This window comes from Schistocerca piceifrons, chromosome 1, assembly GCF_021461385.2.
Source record: "Schistocerca piceifrons isolate TAMUIC-IGC-003096 chromosome 1, iqSchPice1.1, whole genome shotgun sequence".
NCBI classification, from domain to species: Eukaryota; Metazoa; Arthropoda; class Insecta; order Orthoptera; family Acrididae; genus Schistocerca; species Schistocerca piceifrons.
In genome coordinates, this window is record NC_060138.1 from 337,799,844 (window position 1) to 337,823,144 (window position 23,301).

The 23,301-nt window shown below is 38.7% G+C and overlaps 1 protein-coding gene across 5 annotated transcripts; it reads left to right on the forward strand.

Annotated features, from left to right (window-relative positions):
- Window positions 1-967: 967 nt before the first annotated feature.
- LOC124783449 (14-3-3 protein zeta) lies at window positions 968-17,120 on the forward strand. Of its 5 annotated transcripts, none has more exons than XM_047254025.1 (5): window positions 968-1,120; window positions 9,219-9,541; window positions 13,452-13,575; window positions 14,421-14,584; window positions 16,025-17,120. In XM_047254025.1, the coding sequence occupies exons 2-5, from the start codon at window positions 9,242-9,244 to the stop codon at window positions 16,178-16,180; spliced, it is 744 nt and encodes a 247-aa protein (XP_047109981.1). In that variant the 5' UTR covers window positions 968-1,120; window positions 9,219-9,241; the 3' UTR covers window positions 16,181-17,120. The 5 variants fall into 5 exon arrangements, with proteins under 5 accessions (XP_047109981.1, XP_047109978.1, XP_047109977.1 ...); XM_047254022.1 differs by lacking the exon at window positions 14,421-14,584 and adding an exon at window positions 14,829-14,992 and having other exon boundaries at window positions 970-1,120; window positions 9,216-9,541; XM_047254021.1 differs by having other exon boundaries at window positions 971-1,120; window positions 9,216-9,541.
- Window positions 17,121-23,301: the final 6,181 nt, after the last annotated feature.

Here is a 23,301-nt window from a genome sequence, read left to right on the forward strand (position 1 = left end):
CTCTAGCTGGAACCTGAGCGAAAAAAAACCGGTACAATAATTTGGTAAAAATGAGCTCTTGAAAATTGATAACAATGCCATTGGGTAGTCTATGTTAACATTGAAAGGACACTGTTCTTGTAAAGATTGAAACAACCTTTCTTATTAAGATAGATTATATGCTGAAAGTGCATAACCTGTGGTCACTGAGAGCGATTGTTTATATCTGTTTACACATTTTATTTATATGTAAACAATATTTACGTTTCAGAAGGATCGACATACATCGTAACTTTTGTTCCACGTTGTCAGAGCTGACCTTTCATTAAAAAGATTAGAAGTACGAGTGTATCATAAGCATTTTCGTAGCGTCCAAAAAAGGAAAACGAATTATACCGAAATGTCGGTACGTCCGAATAAAAAAGACTTGCCAGATTGATTGGAAGATTGTGGTAATGCTGTTAAGAAGTTAACGACTGCATCTGTTAAGTTCCGAGAAAATATTGAGGAAAAGAGATCAAAAACGTTCTCAAAATTATAACATGTGCTCTTTTGCAGACTTTTCTTATTACTGACTACAGTAACTACTGTTCTTAACACCTGATTACCGTTTAGCGTTCTCAAGTATGCTGGCAGCATTTTCTGCAATTTTTCGTTTATATGGATCCCTGTTTTTCATAATACTTTATTTTTCGTATCTATGTGAAAGCTGTTAATGAATTGGTTGCGAGAATCCGGTAATCACTGTCAGAAACTGACCATTTATTTTTCTACTTTTGCTACCTACCGCTAGATGGCTGTTGTGTTTGTCGTTGGTTTGTCTTCACTTGTACTCTTTGTTCCGGCACAGTTTTTGATCCATATATAACCAAATATTTCTGGAATGATTTGTTAATTGGCCAGTGTATAGTTTTCGTCTTATATTAAAATGTATAGTATATTTTAAATTACTCATTGTTCTTAAATATTGTGTGCTTTTGTGACATATATATCGTAAACGACTCCGTTGGTTAGTCCTGTTCCGCCCTGTGACCCCCTCTTATTCATCGAGGAATCCGACGAGAAGTGGAGGATTGGAATAGTGTGTAGATTGAGTGTGTAGTAAGAGGGGCGTAGTTGTTAAGGGTATTTTTTACAAACCGTAAGTCTCAAATTGATGTATCTTTTAATTAGAATAGAATTGGAAGGCTAAGATTTATATACATATTGTTTCTCAGGCAAAGAATTGTGGAAATACGGTATGACGCATTGAAGGAGTGCCATCCCGTAAATCGCCATTTTGCCGAGTTTACCGGTGGTGTGTCCAATGTTTGCGTAATTTTAATAAGCGACTTCCACTCTCAAATTTTATTATCTAATTATGTATCTGTGCTTCTCGTACGCGAGAATGTTGTCAGTGAATATGTACGCGTTATCAAATAAGCACCGAGACTTCACGTGATCCGTTTTCTTCGACCTTCACTTGTTTAAAGACGATTACTAAGAGCATTTAATGAGTGTTGCATTTGAAATTTATTAATGGCAGTGTAGTAAAGTTTTTTAAAATTTTCTTTGCTGTAAGTATATGCACAGCGTCACGTAAGTCTTCAAGTGGAAAAATGACATTCAGTTGCATGTTTCTGCGTTGTAAGATTTCAGGCTGTTATGTGGTTTGGGATGGAGGGAGGGAAGGAGGTAGACTATTCCGACGCTCGTATAAAATTAAAGAATCTGCCCGTGGTCATTTTTGTCCAACTTATCAACTGATAACAGCTCTGTGAAATTTGTTATCTAGTATCGGCTAGTACAGGTTTTAGTGAAATAAAGAGAAATTGGTATTTGCAATGGAAAAATTTGTTCTTGTCAACTAATGGAATTCCTTTTTGCGTATTTAACTGCTCAGTATCAAACAGCTGAGGAATTGTCACTGTTAAACAGAAATTCCGTTTTTTAAGTGGTTTTAGGACAGCAACAGCGAGTTATTTCCCACTGCCTGTTCACTGTAGTAACAGTTGTCATTCGGTGAGTGGGGGGGGGGGGGAGGATAAGAGTAATTAATTCCTCTTAATGATTAATGATTGTAAAGTTGTGAAATAGTTCCCCAGACAGAAGTACTTAGCATTTTTGTAAGTTTCTGTTTGTGAAGGATACTTCATTTTAGATGGTATCAAATAAGTTGAGGTGAAACTTTATTTGTAACAGTATGCCCCAATGGTGTAACAAAATTGTGTACACTGTTTTGGGAACTCGGTATGTGTGACAAGTTTGTCACCTGTTTCACTTGGGGCAAGTGGGTTGCCCATAATAAGTCAGTTTGATAGTGCCAGGTTAGTGAAAGTGTTTGGCAAGTTACCTGCCTTTGAGCAATTTTAAGTGTGTGGTTTTATTGTTTAGCCTGACAGTTTGTTTTGAGGAAACACAAATTTTCAAGTAGCTGCTGCAGAGATTGATGTGCACTAGTAAGATATGACAATTTGCCAATGAAATTTGCATGATATGTAGTTGTGGAATATCTAGCACAGGAGTTTAACACTTGTCACTAACTTTGATTTAGGGTGTCAGCTTGTAATAATTACTGAATAAGATTAGGAACTGCCTCAAAGTTAAATCTTGAAGTATATGGGGTAGAGGTAAGTTTCAGAATGTGGGTTAGGTGCATTAGTGTGGCTGTAAATACTTAAGTAAATTTTTTGAAGTATTTCTTCAATGGAGAAATGAGATTTACTTTAGGTTAAAAACTGTTGATATAATCTAAAAACTGATTTGTGTAATCTCTTAATACAGATAGAAGCTAGAGTAATCTTCTAAAACTGGCACACAAGATAGTAGCTATAAAATGTTGCTGTTTGTAAAATTATAAAGAATCTGTTTGAATGTATGCTGGAGATGTCAGTGAACTTAGTTCACTTACTGCTTCTAATGAATATATCATGTGGTACATGGTTAGGTGTGTGTGTGTGTGTGTGTGTGTGTGTGTGTGTGTGTGTGTGTGTACTGCAAGGTATTGATGGGGCCATTGAGTGGCTTACTCAGTTGTGTATCTTTAGACTGAAATTTTCGAGTCTCGTGTGTTTCTTTCTGGTCAATCCTGGTCCATCTGTTAATCAGACTGCAATGTCCACCCTGATAGCGTAGTGGTCAGCACCACAATGTCGTGCCAAGGGCCTGGGTTAGATTCCCGGCTGGGTCGGAGATTTTCTCCACTCGGGGATTGGGTTGTGTTGTTATCTCATCCTCATTGACACGCAAGTTGCCGAAGGGGCGTCAAGACTTGCACCAGGTAAACGATCTACCTGATGGGAGGCTCTAGCCACATGAAATGTCATTTCTTCTGACTGCATGATATCTAGGTGTATTTATGTATGTGGGAATAAGGTGCTAAGTTTCCAATTGACCATTTCTGAGTTAGTGCTTAAGAAAGTTCATTTTGTGCAATGCTCTTGGGCAATCTCAAACATACCTGTACCATGATGTGCTTTTCGCAGGATCGTCATTAGATTAGGATACTCCTCATGTATTGACTGTTCAGTTTTTTCAGTGGTAACAGAAAAAGATTTTTCCTCATTCCTCTACTTCTCACAATTTAGGGCTAGGGACCTGTTCTGGCTTTAGTTCCCTCTCAAAATTTTCTGTTTTGACCCACTTTCCTCTGGATTTGTGTTGTGAAGTCATCTTTCATTCTTTATTCCATTTGTTCCAGATGTCCTTTTTACTTTTTCTGTTCTATCATTTACTGCAAAAAATACTCAATTATTTTCTGGTGTTTCCATTAGGAATACTGTTCAACGTAGTCAAACCTTTGGCCACTCGGAATTTTTCAGTTGTCTGAACATTGCTAAAATGTTTGCTATTTCTAACCTAGGCTTCACTGCCTCTGAGTAAAACCGGTACCAGCCGGCCACGGTGGCAGAGCGGTTCTAGGCACTTCAGTCCGGAACCATGAGACTGCTACGGTCATAGGTTCGAATTCTGCCTCGGGCATGAATGTGTGTGATGTCCTTAGGATAGTTAGGTTTAAGTAGTTCTAAGTCGAGAGGACTGACGACCTCAGATGTTAAGCCCCATGGTGCTCAGAGCCATTTTTAGAACAGGTACCGCAATCACTGTCTAACAGAATATTTGTTTGTGTATTTTAATGTTGAGTATAGTCACATAGGCTGTTTGATGCCCACAGTCTTATCTTGGTAATTTAGCTTCCGAGGTAATTAAAGTGCTGAACTTGTTCCAAAATCTGTTCTTCTAACTGCTGATTGTGGGTAGATTTGGCAGTTAAGAAGTAAGTGATTGGTTGTGGTTATGCTCCCAGTTAATGGTGAAGTGGGGGGGGGGGTGGAGGAGGATCATGGAAAACATTGTGTATTAGCTAAGTATTGAGACTAGATTTGTACCTCAGCTCATTTTGCGTTGATTAGCAGACTGCTTAAAGTTAAACCATTGTTGTCTGAGAATGGCCAGTTTTTTTTTTTAATGGGTAAAACTTGCAACGAAACTTGTGCAGTTCACAGAATTCCTGAATTTTTGTAAAACATATCGTTTGTGGGACTAAGACCTTTCTGCAGATCACAAAGGCCCCAGTGTAACCCTTGGTGGAAACAGATACTTCGTAACAGTAGATTGTTAGCATTGGTTTCAGGTAGAATTGTTCATTTGTAAAATTTGAGTTGGCTAAACATCTACAGAAGTAGTTAATCATAATGGTAACATTGGAAGGAGTGTGGTGGCATTAGCCATTGCTGGTACTGCTTAACCCTTAACTTTTGAGGTGTTAAAATAAATATTTTTATGGGTGTAATCCTATTCTGAATTATACATATAGTGTGTTGTAACGTGTTACAAACTCCAGACTTCCAGAGGGGAGTGAGTACATAACATTTTGAATAGGAATCCATCTCGGGGGAAACGGTAAATGACAGTACAGTGTGGAAATTATAGGTGCCAACATCTGTAAATGTATAAATATACAAGGTGATTCTGTGATGCTAGACTTTCTAGGATGGGCAAGGATACATGTATCAATTGGAGGTAAGAAACAAGTCGAAAATTCCAAGAGAAAGCAATTCTAATCCCTCTGATAGTGGGAATGTAGGCTGGTACTGTTGTTGCAAAGATTGTGTGGTAAGAGGTGGTAGTAAGGAGGATAACAAAGTAGTAGTCCAGTAAACATTGGTTTTAAAATGTATGCACTTCATCTTTGCTACTTGAAAACCCATATCTACTAGTGCTCATAATTCTGAAGGTATGCATTTGAGCCCATGTGTAAGAGATTTTTTTACTGTTTCGTAGTACCACCTCCGAAAGTTGCCTATATTATAGTTTAACCAACAGCAGTACCAGTATAAGCGTATTTTACTAGCTAGTTTCTGGTATAGGGACCCTTATCTCAAATTGGTGCATTTATCCTTCGCCATCATTCTACACAGTTTGCTACATCACAGAATCACCATGCATATACATAACATTCATAAGTGCTGCACCTGTAACTTTAACACTATGTAGTGTTATTGGATGAGGTTTCTGTACATTGTTACTATTCTAAATATTATGTACCAACTCCTCTCTACAAGGCCTAAAAGTTAGTAGTGGGAATTTCTGAACACCCTTTATAGATGTGTAGCTCTTTAAAGTTAAAACTACTACTTTTTTGAAAGTCATCAGCCTTGGACTTTCATTAAACATCCTTAAACTTCTGTAATTTGTGTGGATAAGAGGTAAAGCCATATATTTAACAATAGTTTTTTGTGGGAAGAAGTCTTGGTGCTGGGAGCACAGTGCTTATCTCGTACCACATGTGAGCACTAGTCAACTGAGAACTGTCATTAACTTGTCTCTAATCGAGTAATATTTTTCACTATAAAATTATTCTTCACTAGCCGAGCTGCTAAATTCAGTGTTAAATGCAGGAACACCAGTCATTCTTTATTGGAAGCACTGTCTTAATGATCTAATACAGGATAGACTGAGAGTGTGTTTAGATTATCCAAAGATGCACACAAGAAAGGTACCTAGCAGTAACCACCTCAACCAAGACACGATAGCCAGGCTACAAATGTACGATGTATTGTCTTTAGTGGCAGAAAATGTATTGGCACTGAAAAAAAAGGAAGCTTTAGTTTTTCAAAGGCGTATTCTTGTCAGAGTATACCCAGCTCAGGATATTAAGTTTGACAAAATAATAAAAATGAGAACATAGCAGTTTATGTAAAGGGCCTAAAGTGTAGTGATCAAAATTGCAGTGACCAGTTGCACACATAAAGGAACATCAGTTTTTTTATGAGTTACTGTCCAGTAAAGAATTTTTTCCTGTGATAAGATCATGCAGTCATCATAATATTGTATGAAGGGTGAATACTGTAACTTTGCATTACACACTGGACTCGCATTCGGCCATCCGGTTTTAGGTTTTCCGTGATTTCCCTAAATCGCTCCAGGCAAATGCCGGGATGGTTCCTTTCAAAGGGCACGGCAGACTTCCTTCCCCGTCCTTCCCTAATCCGATGAGACCGATGATCTCGCTGTCTGGTCTCCTTCCCCAAACCAACCAACCAACTTTGCATTACATAACTACAGTTGCTAGTTTGCAATCCTCAGAAATGCTGTTCTCTATGAACAAGTGGTAAATATGTTAATGTGTGTTAAAGAAAGCTATAGTTGCCTAAGCTGTGATGAGTAGGTTAATGTCTTGGAATGTGACATTGCAGCAGAAAATAATTCTGCTTGGAATTGGATTTCCAAACTTCAGCTACATGTGCATTGTATTACTGGATTGACGCACCCACATATTGTTCTGTGTTGAGGTAAAGTGAAGGCTGTTTGAGCACTAGTGCTACACTGGGCATGATTTTAATTGAATTGGTACACTCCTAAGAGCTTGAACTAACCCACCCAGTTAATAGAGGTACTAGTTTAATGTGAATCCAAAACAGTGCAACTCTGTTGTTAAACAGACATTACCAGAGATGAAAGGAGTAATGACACCACCTGTGAAAGGTAACATCTTCGTCCTGTCATGTGATATTGAGCTTTATTGTATGGCTTTGACAGCTCATGTGGGAGATTGTTAACCAAGGCAGCATGGTCATCACATTGTTCACTAATTCAGTTCACAAAAATTTCAAACAAATTAATGCGCATTTTGTGCCATTGTGATTTTCTATAATTTGTCTGGTCCAGTGTGGATTTGAAATGGACAGCATGTATAAGATGGGCATGTATGATCTTTTTTTAGCAGTGGCAGCTTGTTTTGTGAAGTTTCCAGTAGCTTACTTTCTGCATCAAATTACATCTTTCACACTTGCCATTTTGGGATAAAAAATGTTTTAGTAGTCCTTGAGAGAAACAGTGGTTATCTGTGAAGACTTGAAGTTCCTATTGCTGTTCTATAACTGTTGTCAACTAAAACTGTGTGCTGGCAGTAACCAGTTCCTTTGAACTTAAAGAAGTGACATTAACTTTATACATAATGTAGGTACATCCACTGTAAATGCAGTACTTAAGCTGCAAAACATCTCACATTCATCCTCAACACAAAGGAGAGGATTTGGGTAACATTTGTGATAAGTAGGTAACAGGCAGCTGATATTACTTTCAGAATTAAATTCTTCCGAACAATCCATTCTTATTCATTGTGCTCTTGCTCAGTTTGAAAAATGGAATATAATTTTGCTCTTGTTTTGAAAAATTGAACAGAAGTAGTATTTTGTGATGTAATCATAAAGTACGGCTTGTAAAGTTCATTGGACAAATTCTTTAGTATTCCCTTAAGTTGAAATAAAGTCCAGAGGCTGAGTTTCCTGTGATCAAGTTTCAAACTTTGATGCTGAAGATTTCACAGAATTGTTTTGGTTAGAATATATGAAACAATTCAGAGTATCTATCTCATTCTAGTTTTTGCACCAAATGTCGTTACATATGTATCTGTGGTTACATACCATTATTAGGCTACTCTTGAAACAGTTGGCAAGTTGCCATTGTACTTTCAGCTGTTCGGGTAAAAATAACTATAGAATTGGTGTTACCTGATAATTTTACTTTGGTTGACATGACCAACACAAGAATACTGACATATCTAAATTTTTATACGACATCCCTGAATTCCAGTAAATGCTGGTGTGGTTCCTATAATGAAACAATCTGTGAATATTGTCCTCTTGTTTGTAAAACTAGATCATTTTATTTTGGAGGCTGTATAAAAGTAGTGGTCCATTTGTATTTTTATAGTTAAGATATAGTTTCAAGAATCTTAAGTCTCACTTATAACAAACTTTATTAAATATTTGAAAATGCAGTCAGCATTGTGCAAATGTCGAGACAAGGCTATCTTACAGATAAGTCTCTTACAGTCCACAGTTAGTGTGGTCAGCAAAATTTCACTTCCAATATATATACTAAACATTACACTACACAAAAAATCACTCGACCCAAAAACCTGCCTGGGGAGGCGGAAGTGTACTATGCTCTAGCCTGGCCTGTAAATTGTAATACCATGACATTGAGTACAATTGAAAAAGTAATAAAGGAATAATACTACTCATGAAAACTAATGGGGTAGCTTCCATTACTCACAGGAGAGGGAATCTCATAATTTTTCTATTAGCTGTTATCTGTGTGTGTGTGTGTGTGTGTGTGTGTGTGTGTGTGACCAAAAATTTTTTCCGCGTCGATTGGGCTCTGCAGGTCAATGAGGAGTGTATAATGTTGCATTTTTGTGTAGCGCGCTGATAATTGCGTAAGTTGGCAGTATTGATCGGCGCGTAGATGGGAGGGGCGCTCTGGTCGGTGGAGCCGCCTGGCGGGAGTGCGCAACGCGACGGGCGCGCCCGATCGATCCGGCGCAGTTCACGCGTAGGGCGAGAGCTCCCGGGCAGCGGCGCTCAGCTCTTCAGTAGTGTTCTACGCCACTCGGTGTCGCGACCAGTCCCAGGCTAGGCTGCAAGACCGGGTGGACAAATGTAGGCTGTTGTGTTGTGTGAACGGTCGTTGATTGCTTAGTGGATTCAAGTGCCTGTGATATCCAGTATTAAGACTTTCTCGCAGCGTCATTGCGAATTTTCATTCAGTAAGTTTTTTCAGAACATGCTTTGAAAGAGACAAGATTTTCGAATAATGGTACCGCGTTGTCTCAGTCCACTATTTCACACTAAGCGTTTGTAGTGCGGTTGTCGTTTAGCTGAACTGCATGTTTGGAACAAAATGCTTGTAGCTTAAGACACCGTAGCCATCCTGCTCTGGTTTCAGCTAATGCATTACTTTCTATCCAGCAGTCCGATAAACCCACCCTACACAAATGTCTGTGGACAAAGAGGAGTTGGTTCAGCGAGCGAAGCTTGCCGAGCAGGCCGAGCGGTACGATGACATGGCCGCTGCGATGAAGGCCGTTACGGAGACAGGCGTCGAGCTCTCCAACGAGGAAAGGAACCTTCTATCGGTCGCCTACAAGAATGTTGTGGGTGCCCGGCGTTCGTCATGGCGAGTTATATCGTCAATTGAACAGAAGACGGAAGGTTCAGAAAGGAAGCAGCAGATGGCAAAGGAGTACAGAGAAAAGGTCGAGAAGGAGTTGAGAGAAATCTGCTACGACGTTCTCGTAAGTACAGCCTTTCATTTACTTATCCATACTATTTTGAAACTTTTCAGTCCTGCCTTACGTTGCGCTTATGATAGGATAGCTTAATGCTGCAGCTAAAAATGCTCTCGTGCCGTTTGTTGGCCCTATAAGTTATGAAATACTGATTCAGGTTGACGTAATTGTCATCAGAAAGGTAAGTTAAGCGTGACTGTTCGTTAAATGTAAAGATTTGCGAGGAATTGATTATTAACTCCAAGTATTGGAAAAGCTTTAACGATTTTTATCTGATAACGATCTAATGAAAACAACCCAGAGAATTGTTCCCATAACGTAATGCATTTCCTCCGTAGGTTTCGCGTGCGGTTCCTTATTTGTCTCGGCGCGTGTCGGTTGCACGTTGCGGATGACGTAAGCGGCGATGGCGAAACAGGGTGAGGTATTCAGGCTGCGTCACTTGTTTCCTCTGGTTCCTTCACTTGTATCAACAGTGACGCCATGGGCGGTAAAGGAATTTCTACAGCGTCCGTGCCGCGGCAAATGCCCCTAGAGGTTCTTAAAATGGAGAATTTCTTGTGTCGAAAATACTGCCTGTTGGTGGCGCAGAGGCAGTAGTTTCCCTTGATTTTTTTTTTTTTGTTGGGTAAAACATTTCGTCCTTATATGCGTGGAAATGTGACTTCTAGTATGTTTCAAGCTCTTCTTCTGGCGGGAAATCTTTAATTGTAGAAATGGTTTCTATGTCTAAAAGATCAGAAATTATGCGCACTTGAAATTTTAGACCTTCTAACCTGACCCACGCTTCTTAGCTACGAGTTAGTGCACGGTACGTCTCTGACGAGTCTTTGGCAGTGTGAGGCACTCTCCAGGATTAGATGTACTCTGACGTCATCATCTGGGAATAAGCTCCGACCGGGAGAGGTTGCTGTGAGCTTGGCTCTGCTTCAGCTTTTTCTTTTCACTAGCTTCGGAAAAATATCTGAGGCAAATGGGCTAAACACTTCCTTTCCTTACGTCAACTAAATTAAATACGGAGCTTGGGAAGAGTCCAGTTTAAAGATTGTTCCCCGTCACTTCACCTGCAGTTTCGTTTCTTTGTGGAAAATTAGTTTTACAGGGCAGTTCAGAGTGTTTTCCGACCAATTTTGCGAATGAAGAGAAATGCTTTGGAAAATATGCAGTTTTGATAGTGCAACAATGTGAAAACGCAATGCCGATAGTGGTGAGGTAGACTAGATTCGTATTGCTATTGTTAAATCGTTATTCCGTCGGTACTGTCTGGAGGAACCTAATTCAGTGTTCAGTTGCATGAAGTTATGTCTAGGTAGGAGCTGCTAGGTATATTATACTAACCGCTCAAAGGGTTTAGGCAAGTACTTACGTTTAATGGGCGTTGTCAGTGTATTGGGGCAAACGATCGTTTAAATTGGTCCGTAGTCATGAAATTGCTGAAATTTGGGATGGTTTCCTCATCGCGGCCATAAGTACTTAATTGTTTCGCTTCACCCATATCAGTGACGTAATCAGCTTGCAGTTCTGTCGTTACGAGCTTAGAAGCAAATAAGCCTACAGAGCAGACAGACTATGGATTACGAAGAAAATTTTGTGCTTGATACGGTTCACGGTCGACGCGGACCGCCTAGTAATAGCAAAAAAATGTGTGCGTCGGTTAACTGCAGGAAGATTGGCAGTCTGTCACGAAGCAGTGACAGATATGCTCGCGTGATCATGGTTACGTCAACTATTTTTGTGCGCCGCGGAAGTATCTTACCTAAACTGGAATAATTTATCCTTTTCCGGTGGTAGTGCCTATCAAAACGTATTTGCATGTCTGAATCGCTCTACGAACCGCCACAGCTTTTTGCGCTGGTATAGCCATTGTTAAAACTTACAGGTTTTACCTACACGCTTTGGGTGCGCCGCTTCACCTGTCTTTATTGAATGCTTGAATAACGTGAAGACTGAGTGCTGACTTTGTCCTGAGGTAGAGGAGTACAATCTCGATAAAACTTTGAAGGTACAAATATGGCTACCATCCAAATAACATTGGAAGAATGTCTTGCAGAAAATTTTGCTTGCTTATACGTTTGGGAAAATTCATTGCACGGACTCGTCGTAACCTTTAAGTGGGACTTCAAAGTAGGTGGAACCTCTCCATCCCCAGGTGAACATTACGCCTTAGGTGAACGCAAAAATTTTATAAATGTTATAATCTACAGTTTTGGGGAAATATTTCATCTTCGAACTTCGCCAATGTGTCGTTGGATTTAGTTCGTCACATAAGACTGCCTTTGACAGTAAAATGCGTAACTAGTGGCTAAGTATATTGGCTGCTTTCGTTGAGGTGTGATGTAAATTGCCACCTTTCTATTATCTAACCCGAAAAATTATAACGCACACATGTACGAATATGCAGTATAAATTTTGTTCCAGTGAACCTGCCTCAATATTCTTGGTTGCAAATGGGCAGGGATAGAACGGTCTATCCAGAACCGGCTTGTTCAAATGACGCTAAAGACCATCCGCATCGGTGAGGTGGGGGTGCTGCATCCCAGACCGTGATCACCAGATTGCGTTAATTTCCCATGTTCGGCTTGCCTTTCATCAGCAATCCGTGAAGACTTGAGCATTACAGAGAACAAGCATTTAGTACAATGGGTAGCTCATCTCTGTAAGATTTCTTCCGAACTTACAGGTGCCATCCGTACAGATTATTTACGGGTAAGTACATGGTAAAATTCTACGGAGATGGCAAATGACTGACTTGATATGACATGACGTAAAGAGTGATTTAAGTTGCGTGTCAGCTTAGGTGTTTATTCATTAGCAGCGTGCTGCTGACAGGGGTGATTTGTGGGCACAACGCACGTTTCGTCCATCTTAAACAGATACGTTTATCGATCTTTGTGAAGAAATACCTGGTACCATGCAGCCCTTGGGTACTGTTTTAGGCGTTTTCTTAATATCTAGAAATGTTTTGTGTTCTATTGAAAAAGCAATTTGGCTGTTAATAACGCCCTCGAAATGCGTTGATTGACCTGTTCACTACGCATTAGTAGTATGCTGTTAAGGCAACATCATCTCGCGAGTTTCGGCCTTAGTGTCACTGTCAGTCCCTTACTTTTGAAACATCGTGCAGAATTAACGGAGGTAGAAATTAATTCGGGAATTTTATAAAGTAAAAGCGCACTGCTGTTTTAGACAATGGACTGAATATAGCGTAAACTAACCTGTTATACAAGCTTTAAAATCGTAAAACGTTCTAAATATTCTTCTGGGACTTTCTCCGGGTTCAAGGACGCGACGACAGGGCCAATCCGTGAAAACACGAAAGGCATGTGTAGTAGAATGTATATCGGAAGTATGTCAGATGCGTGTTAACGCAGAAACGTGAGGCAACGACGCTGTGACAGGGTGTGCCGCGTGCAGTGGGCTGTCGCTGAGTCACCAGCACTGTTGCCAGGTGCCACCTGGGCGACAGCCGGCGCTGCATTCCGTTGTGCCGTAGCCATACCAGCTGTGACTCGCGTACCGCAACAAGCAGTCTCAGCTCATTCATTCAGCCCTATTAAATTGGTGTATCTATTTTCATGGTCCTACCAACGGCGAATGAAGTCGGCGCAACAGATCGCCCAGCAGTCGTGCGCATTGTCAAGAGATGTGACAAATTTACATCCCTGTTCAGTGGGAATGATTTACTTAGTTTAGGTAATATTTAATTTTGCGTCGTTACGTTGCAGTGTGTAGAGTATAAAATTGCACCAATTTTACTTGTATTAAGTTCGTACAATTCAGTTAGCTCACTAGCTTCTGGTGGTGTAAGTTTTACTTCTACCTCATGAGTGTTTGTATTTCATCCATAGGAAAGATTCTAGTAACGCTGCCTGTGCTTACTGCCCAGAACAAACTTGTAAACTTATTTCTTTTACAGGGCCTGTTAGATAAGTACCTTATTCCAAAAGCAAGTAATGCTGAAAGCAAAGTATTTTACCTGAAGATGAAGGGAGATTATTACAGGTACCTTGCAGAAGTTGCCACAGGAGAAAACAGGAATAGTAAGTAATACTTTCTTGAGGAATATTGAAAGACATAAAATTATTGGAGCAGTAGTTAAGGCACATTTATAAAATTTTATATTTTGGAGTCTTTCTTGGTCCTTTTATGGTTAATTGATGAATGTAACTATTGATTTCTGCAAAGTTTAGTCTTCACAATTTTCTGTAGTGATAAGAGGTTAGTTTACAAGACGGGAATACAAGGTGAACAGACATGATGCATTGTCACAGTTCATGATTTCATTTGTAAACATGTTTATAGAGTTCTGTCACTGCATGTTGAGAATTTGTAACTTTCATATAGTGTTCAAAAAAAATCTGCACCAGCTTTGAGTTGGACTGTTAGGTAGTAATAAAGGGACATATTTGTAAGGGAACAAAATTAAAATTTAGGCACCACCTGCTTTTCTTTGAAAACATTTTAAGCATATGCAATTTGTACAGTTCTTGGAAAATCACATGTACAGCTAAGGTATAGTTCTGAGGAAACTGCTTCATAAGCCTATTTTCATTTTGCTCCAATCATTTCTCAACATTACTTTAAGCAAATGTTGTCATAGTTTCATCAGTTAATATATGCTTTTTCATTGTACTTCTGTAATCTCTAACTTCTCCCAGATAACGGAGCATTACCAACTGCATAGTAGCCACAGTGAATAAGACTTAAAACTGGACAAGTTTTTGTCACATACTTGTCACCATTTTTACAAATTTTCTTTCCCGCAGAACCAAGAAGTTTTGATGACTTTCACATAGGTCAGAAATTGTGACATAACAAATTAAAAATTCTTTTAAATTTGATATGGAATACTTCCCTTTGATAAGTGGAAAACTATTTCTTGCAGCTGTTGTGGATGACTCTCAAAAGGCATACCAGGATGCCTTTGAAATCAGCAAGGCCAAAATGCAGCCTACCCATCCAATCAGGCTGGGGCTGGCACTCAACTTTTCCGTGTTTTACTATGAAATCTTAAATTCGCCAGACAAAGCGTGTCAGTTGGCGAAACAGGTTGGTTTCTTTGACTTCAGGTGAAGGACTTTCTCCTAGGTTGAAGGCAGTGCTGATGGCAGACTGGTTGCTTAGTTTCATGTTACAAAACTACTTAAATGTGTGAGAAAAGTTAATAAAATTGCTGGTCGACAAAGTTCAGGGAAAATAAACTGCATCTAATCGCACATTTAAGTAAGTTTAATTTCTCGTGTGATATCTTTGAAAAGTAATGGTCAAATGTTTTCTTTTGCCTTTTTATTAGCGGTAGTGGATGATTCGCAGAAAGCGTATCAAGAAGCGTTTGATATTGCAAAGTCAAAAATGCAGCCAACCCATCCAATACGTTTGGGCTTAGCACTAAATTTCTCCGTATTCTATTATGAAATTATCAATTCTCCAGCGAGAGCGTGTCATCTTGCCAAACAGGTAGGCCCAAGATTGGGTTACGGAGGTTCCCATTTGTGTTGAAAGAAGAGTTGCTGATACCTCTTAACTAATGTAATCAGCATGCCCTATCAGGACTCCAACGCTAACATATTGTGTGTTATGCAATAATTGTCTGGCCCTTCCATGATTTGCATGTTATCTGAATTACTCCTCGAGTTGTGGAGTTTACTAAAATGTATTTGATAGTGGAATGAAAATATAATGGATTTTAGTGAACAAAATATTGTGTAGACAAAACCTTAGAGTAGCAAACCAGTCTGCACAGCAGTGTTGCGCTAATGTTTTAAAATGATTTACATAAAATTACTGGTGTTACATTGTCTAATATTACAAACTTTCTGTAGTTCAATAACAAAAATAATTTTTCATATAGTGTAATTGGATAGATGAACTGTTCTAGTGGTGGCAAGAAAATGCAAATACAGGTTTTGCGTTAGTAAAACCTTTCTCTGCTGTTGCTGCTTGATGATTAGTTAATCTATACAGTTGCCTTATAAACATAAAGTTGTCACTAATATGTCCTGTTTAATATTTACCTTCATCAAAAATAGTTATGCTGCTTTGTGTAGTCAACTAAAATACTAACAGTTTTCAACAAATTGGCAAGGATTATTCCATTCTAAATACAAAGCAGTAAAACAGTGATGTCTGTAAATGACAGCCTTGTTGTGGTCCAAATACATTGTTGCAATGTTTTGTTAAATGTTGGATGTGTAATAGCCTTCTGATTATTACAGTATCTCTTACTATTTCTTCATGAAATTGTTTGTAAAACATTGAGCATAGTTTTTACATATCTCTTGAATTGAGAACAATTACATTTTGCACCATAATGGCCTTACTACAACTGTGGTTTTAAGGTTTAGGAACGGTGCACATAAAAATAGTGGAATCAACAGCCTTCTTTAATACTGAAATGAGGGTTCGCTTTTCACTTACAGTTTAAATGCTGATCATGTTACATGTACAAGAAATTTTAAGTGGTTTTACTAACAACAATCTTTGTAACAGGCATTCGACGATGCCATAGCTGAACTGGATACGCTAAACGAAGACAGCTACAAAGACTCTACCCTTATAATGCAGCTGCTGAGGGACAACCTCACTCTGTGGACCTCGGACACGCAAGGGGATGGGGATGAACCTCAAGAAGGGGGTGATAACTGATCTGGCCCTCCGCGAGAACCGTCAAATCCCTGTTCCAAGTAACTGTATTGAAATCCTTCCTATCTTCGTACCTGCTTCCATTCCAGTCCTTCCCAAATCCTGATCCTTTATCCTTCGATTTTGGTCAAATCGGTATATTATTATTATAAGGAAACATTCACACATCTACACGTGCAAACACAGTCTACAGTCTACAAAGAAAAGGTTCGTTCACCTTTACAAGAATTTTGAACAAGCCTTTCAGTATGTGGCTTCCCTCTGTTTCTGAAAGAAATGCTAGTGCAGCATGCGAATGGTTTTAAGAAATCTACCTGAGTTGTGTTCCTAGCTGAACATGACATCAGAGCATAGTATCTTGCAGTAATAAAATTTTGGTTTCTCATAGGCTACATTATGTATGTTTGGAGTTGTGTTTTTGAAATATTTATTGTGGAAAAGTGCAGAAGATTAAATTTGCTGCAAGGACACTTAACATTGATGTAGAAAAGTGCATATTAGTTGTGGAAACTGATTTCATTCCAGAAGCAAAGTAACCCACAAAAATACTGTAAGAGTGCAGTTGTAATTTGTATGTAATTTTTGTCTTGTCAGATTTGTCATGGCATTTTTTCTCTTTCTCATGCTGTGGAGAGACTCACAATGTTTTATTATTGCATTGAAACAATCCATTTAACAAGCCAAATTACTGAAAAATCAATGTGCGAAATAAAAATCATAAAATAAAATTGCAGCCTATTATTTATACTAGAATGTAAGGTATAAACTACATCACTTTTTATAAAATGCCTTTTTAAAAAATAGCCATCTGTTCATAAAATTAAAAACATTAAGTTACAATAAAAATTAAATTTATCTGCCAATATCAGTTTTGTCACTTTTTTAAATTGTTTATATTTAATTTGTTCATGTGAGAACTTAAATAAAACGGAGGTGTTAACAAGTTATTGCCTTCATTTCAGTTTAGACAAGATGTTACATTAATCTTGACCAACAGTTTTGAATGATTGTTTGCCATTGGAATTCATAGTTTGGCTTCAGAGTTTGCTACTTTACTGCCTGCCCTCTTCATGAAATTTTAATTTAAAAGTAAATTTTGCAGTAAATTGCTTACTATCTACATGAACAACATTTCAAAACAGGAGTGTGAATGGATAGCTTAAATATTTGATTATGCAACACTTAGAAAGTTTGCTTAAATACATGTAATTGTAAGAGACAATGCACCGTAACATTACTGGTTGTAATGCTTGTTTCTCCTCCTGTTAAAGTGTGTGCATTCCCTGGAAAGTAGGAGAGAAGTGACTAAGACCTGTTAGCCTTGTGCAGATTTTTTTGGTGGGCTGCTTTAAAAACATGGCACTTGGATTTTATTTTTTAATATGCTGAATGTGCCTTTTTAACTCCAGGGCCTAAAAGGTTGTTAGTTCTCATGTTTGAGTTAAGCCTACAGTGCTGCAGGAAAATACAGCTATTATGGAAAGTGAATATAGGCTCAGATAAGTGAGGTACAAAATTGAGAAATAAGTTGCTGAGAAAGTTAACATACTGTGACATTTTGCTTCCTATTTTTGCACAATGTAGATTTCATATTGCTTGTGTAAGTCATCTTGATGTGGATGTGTTCCCATTCTGAAGTCTTTGTTCCCATATATAAACATGTTTCATATGTTTTCAAAATTGCCCTACCTCCACCCAATTTTGCTTCAGTGTAACATATTGCTATGCATAGTAAATTGATGTTTATACTTCATAAATTAATACATTTCAAAGAGGTGGTGTTTGTAAATAAAAGTATAAAATTTAAAGAAGGTCCTTTTCTTATGAGAAACCTGTTAACCTGTAGTCTCCAGTTATTGGTACCAGGCAATCTGGGAAAAATTATAGCTTGACATTAAAAATTAAGTGTAAAATGTTTCACACTTGTAGATATTGGGTAAGTTAACACTAAGTTCATTATAAAAGGTAGAAAGTTGAATTGGAACACTTTCATAAATTTATGCTGCAGTTTTCTGTGGAAGAGTGTAATGGTGTTCAGAGTACTTTCATACAAATTCACTTTGGAAACCTAGTGACTTTGGTGGAAAGTGCCCTTGTACAGTGGTCCTACGTAAGTACATAAATTACCAGAACTTTACAGGATGTATTAGCGTAATTATTTGTACAGGAAACTGGTATTTGGGTTTATGGAGTTTTTTACATGAAAAAGTTTGGAATTGACAGCCTTTTCAGAATTTTGCATGAATGTTAGGTCACTTGTCTGGGAACCCCAGTTACTAATTTAGTGTTTGCACTGGTAAATGTGAGCAGGATATTAATAATTTGTCAGTGGTACTTTAATATCAGTAAAATTATGAAGCTTCTGTTAGATCTTGGACCAATATTTGCTATTATACATGTTACTCATCTCAACAGTGGAATGTTAAGTAATTGCACTGAAATTTGGACATGTCACTCCAGTACTGTAGATTTAAATTTCTGTTCACAATGCCTTTACATTGAGCACTGTTGGGCAGGGGGAAGAAGTGTTAACAGAAATTTAGTTTTGAGGCTGAATTTACATCTTTCTTGTGAATAAGATCATTGTTTCCATCTTTCAACTGCCAGGATATCCAGTATCAGTTGACTTTGTTACTGAACATAATTTTGAAATTTCTTTTCTGAAAGAAACAAGGGAATATGTAAATTATTTATGCAAAGTAAAAACTGAACAGATAAATTTGAAACGTGGAGAAATGGAATTTGTTTCATGAAATATTGCTTTTCGCAACTATTTCTTGAAAGTCTGATGGCTCTTCAGTAGCCCATTGTGGAAGACATTTACTGGGTTTAAATTCTGTGCTTAAGTCTTACAAAATCTCCCAAGAGAGAAGTGCTTAGTAATTTCATTTCTGAAGATGAAATATTCTATGCATTAAGACTACACTGAAAACTTTTGCCACTCACATTTTTACTCTGAATGGATTGAATCAGTTTTGTTAAGATGGTAGCAGCAGAACTTGGCACACTTATGATAATGAATCCAGATGATTATCGAAAGGGCAAACGTTTGGGTGCCATTGTTGATAAGATGGTCTTCCTTGGCAGGCATTTTTTTTCATGTTCGGGCTAAGCTATGGCCAGTTCAGAGCACACAATACTGCTAATAGCATGTGACGTAATGGCAAACTAGGTTTTTCGGCATTTAAAGTGGAGTTGTTTCTAGGTATAACTTAGAAAATCAGCTGCTGAGCTGTTGCAAGATGGTGCTCTTTAACATTGGCTTGTGATGTTTTAATATGCAATGATCTTTCTATGTATTTAGAGTTCATCTAAATACATGGTGAGGCAGTGACAGGACTAAAAATAGCAAAAAAATTGGACATGTAAACAAATTGGTGAAATTGCCAACAGTGTGTAGAATCTCCAATGGATGTTATTTCTTTGTGTGTTTATCATCTTTGGTTGATGGTTTTGTGGGAAAACTTTAGACCTTAAGGTAAACGGGAAGAAGGTGACCATCCTGCACCTGGCTCTTTTTTATTTTATTTTGTTTACATGACCTCTTGTTATGCTAACAGAGGCTGCAAAATTTCTCATCTGAATATGTATCATAGTACTACTGTATGTGGTGTTATGACAGTTGGAGTAAAGCTACAAAAAATGAAATAACTTGTATAGATTGCATGCTTGGGTGCCTCTTCACATCGGAATCTTCAAACCTCATCTCAGGAGTTGCACAATATTCAGTTTTTAACAAGTTGACACTGGTGCTTAGAATTGTTTTCTTGCTGTTGGGCAGTGTGTGTACTAGAGCATTACTGCATCTGGTGGCACCACTATTCCTGTTTCTTGTTATTTTATGGGGTGGCCATCAATTAAACTTCCTAGGCTACTATATTAATATCGTGATCTTTTATTTTGAAAGTCCATTCTTCTAAAATTAGGTATCACTTAAAGATAATTTTATGCTAAATCACAAGTTATGTGATCTTACTTGTTCTGAAATGTCTTGTGGATGGGTTACACAAAATTGTACCAACAGCTGTTTGTTGTGTGTGGCTGACAGGTAATACATCATATGTTAGTGTACAGGTGGTACCATAATGTGTACATGCTGCTGTGAATGGGGAACATTGAAACACATTGGTCAGTAGATGTTCAACATGTTTGGATTATTTAACAAATGACTGCACAAGGCTGCCTGTGGAGAAAAGTAGAGGTTCACGCCTGATGCTGTGTACCAATTGTCTGCCACATCCTCCATGATGTTTAGCATAGTATTACATATTGCACATTAAATTTTCACAGAAGAGCTGGTGAACAGGAAATTAGGTACCATAACTTCCATCATTTTGGACTTGTTTTTTGCAGCTGTACAATCCATCTGAGGATACGATGTATTAGGGTGGAGCAAGTGACTGCTGGTGACCTTGTCATAAACGTGTTACATATGTACCCCTCTAGAGAATGACGGCATAATTCTTTTCTAAATGGGAGACTTCCCATGGTACAGAACCATAAACTGCTTCCAGGTCTTCTAAAACATTGCATACTGCAGTTGTGCAGAATGAGACACTGTATTGCTTCTTGCAGTGTCCTTTGTAAAAAGTAATACTGCGTGCATCGTTATGTAGAATAATTTATCTGGCCTACCGCATGTCCTGTCTTGACCACTTGCAACAGTCGTACATAGTCCATGCCCCATAGGGCATAATTGAAACAATTGGTTTGTATGTTACGGGAAAGAATTTGGTAGAGGAAGTAAAACTGTGATGGTAGGATGACAGCGGACAAAACGGAACATTTCAACCATTTCCTGTTAACATACATCAAAATATTTTAGTTAGCAGGTTTTTCGAATGTACTTTCACTAGTGGCTCATCTAAGGCGACTAACCAGGGCTTCTGCTTTAGTTAATAATTCATTGCACAGCTTTTTGTGTCTGAAAACAAGGCATATTGCCAAAAAAGAGGTATTTGATCCTTTGTCACCAATGACTACAGGAATTATTGCTGACATTTTATTTAAATGCACTTTAGTAATAGTGAGTTAATGTTCTGTATGACGAGTGTGTAATAAGTGATCCATCAGATTCTTTTCTGAAAGTAAGTTAATTTTATTCATGATTGCAATACACCATATAACCCGCTCTTGGATACAGAGCACTACTTTCCAACACAATCTCTGTTCAGTGTGACAGCCTTACACCACCTTACAGGGAGGAACTATATGCCCACTTGGTACCACACAACTTATCGAAGTCTGAGCCAACGTCTAGGTGAATCAATAAGCTCTCCCTCATCCCCATACTGCTTCCTGTGGAGTGCTTCCTTCATTGGGCCAAACATACAAGTTAGAAAGTGTGAGATCAGGACTATAGGATGGATGAGAAATAACAGCCCAGCTGTTGAGCTACTCTCAGATGTGTTGACTTGTGTGAGGCCTTAGGGAAGGAGAAGTTTGTATTTATGTGGCGATAAACACGCTGAAGTTATTTCTTCAATTTCCTGAGGCTAGCACAATGCACTTCAGAGTGCACCATGAGGCAGGACATTAAACAAACCCTTCAAAGCCCCAGAAGGCATTGCTGTGACTATATCAGCTGAGGGTGTGGGTTTGAACTTTTTCTTCTGAGGGGTGGTGGTGTGGTGCCACTCTGTGAAGTAGTTAGTGGTGGTTGGTTTGTGGGGCACCTGTATCAATCCCAATTTTTACACAGTCCATTTTCTTTTCACAATCCAATCTAGTCACAAATGATGAAATGATGAGGACAACACAAACACCCAGTCCCAGGGCAGAGAAAATCTCCAACCCGGCTGGGAATCGAATCCAGGACCTCGTGATCCAGTGGCAGCAATGCTAGTACCTAGACCACGAGCTACGGATGGTGCCACTCCATGGATTACACCATTTTGTTTCCAGTTCTGTGATGAACCCATATTAAATTGCCTGTGACGATGCTTGAGAAACAAATTCTCATGATCAGCCTTGTAATGTGCAAGCAATCCTGCAGAGATGGTCCTTTCTCGTTCTTTATAGTCTTCTGTTAGTGGGAACCCAGCGGGCTCACACTGGTGGATGAATGCCAGCACTACCAACAGAGATGTCCAGTTGATCAGTGAGATGTTTGATAGTGATCTGTCGGCCACCTTGACTGAGTGTGTCCACATGTTCCAACATTGCAGGAGTGTGTGTTACCAGCCGGCACGCAGGAGACTGGACAGGTTTGCATGACCTTGTGATGGTGACAGACACTTTGCCCAATGACTCTCCATGCTTTTGTTTGCTGCCAGGTCTCCACAGGCATTCTACAAGTACGTTTCAATATCTGCAAAGCTCTTGTTTTCCACCAAAAGAAATTCAATATCAGCGCTCTGCTTGAAGTGCAACTCTGTTACAGACACTCTTTTGAGGACTAGTTACTATGTTGCCACCTATTGGACCTTTGTGAATCTAAAGAGGCTGAAGCCAGGAATATCCCATGATGCCCCACAACAAATACATTTTTTCAGCAGAAATTAGCTGAGAAAAAAAAAAATGTTGCTTGCTTGGTTACTGAACGCCTCTCATATATTGCAGTGTATTTCTGTGACACGAACTTCTATTAGAGGTACGGAAAATGTTCACACGTGAAGCTGCATGATGGTTAATACACCATCCTAAACTGAAGTGATGAAGACAATTGCTAGGGTTGTGGGGTATACTGTATTTAGCAGTATGTGCTCTCGGATCTACTGCTGAACTTTCCACCTCCTGTCAAAGCTAATGGTAGTGATCAGACAGCCCTACATTCCTCCCACTGCAATGTGCTAGATTGTAATTTCAGTAGCTGACAATGTGGAGTATCTTGTTTGTATGCCTGTCTTTTTCTCAGCGTTTTCCCATTTAACATGAGATATTACAAAATTGAAATTAAATTTGGAAAGTAACTGTTTACAAATATAATGCTGCTATATACCATACACCAGACCATGGGGATTGGTCTCATTTGAAATTGTCAAGAAAATAACTGAATTCTTAAGTCTCATGGAGTGTCCAGTGGTCTTATGACCAGGTATGCTAATCAAGTACTGTTTCTGTTCAAACTACTCAGGATCATACTTGTTGGGTTAGAACAGGTGTGGAATAGCCACTGTGGCTTT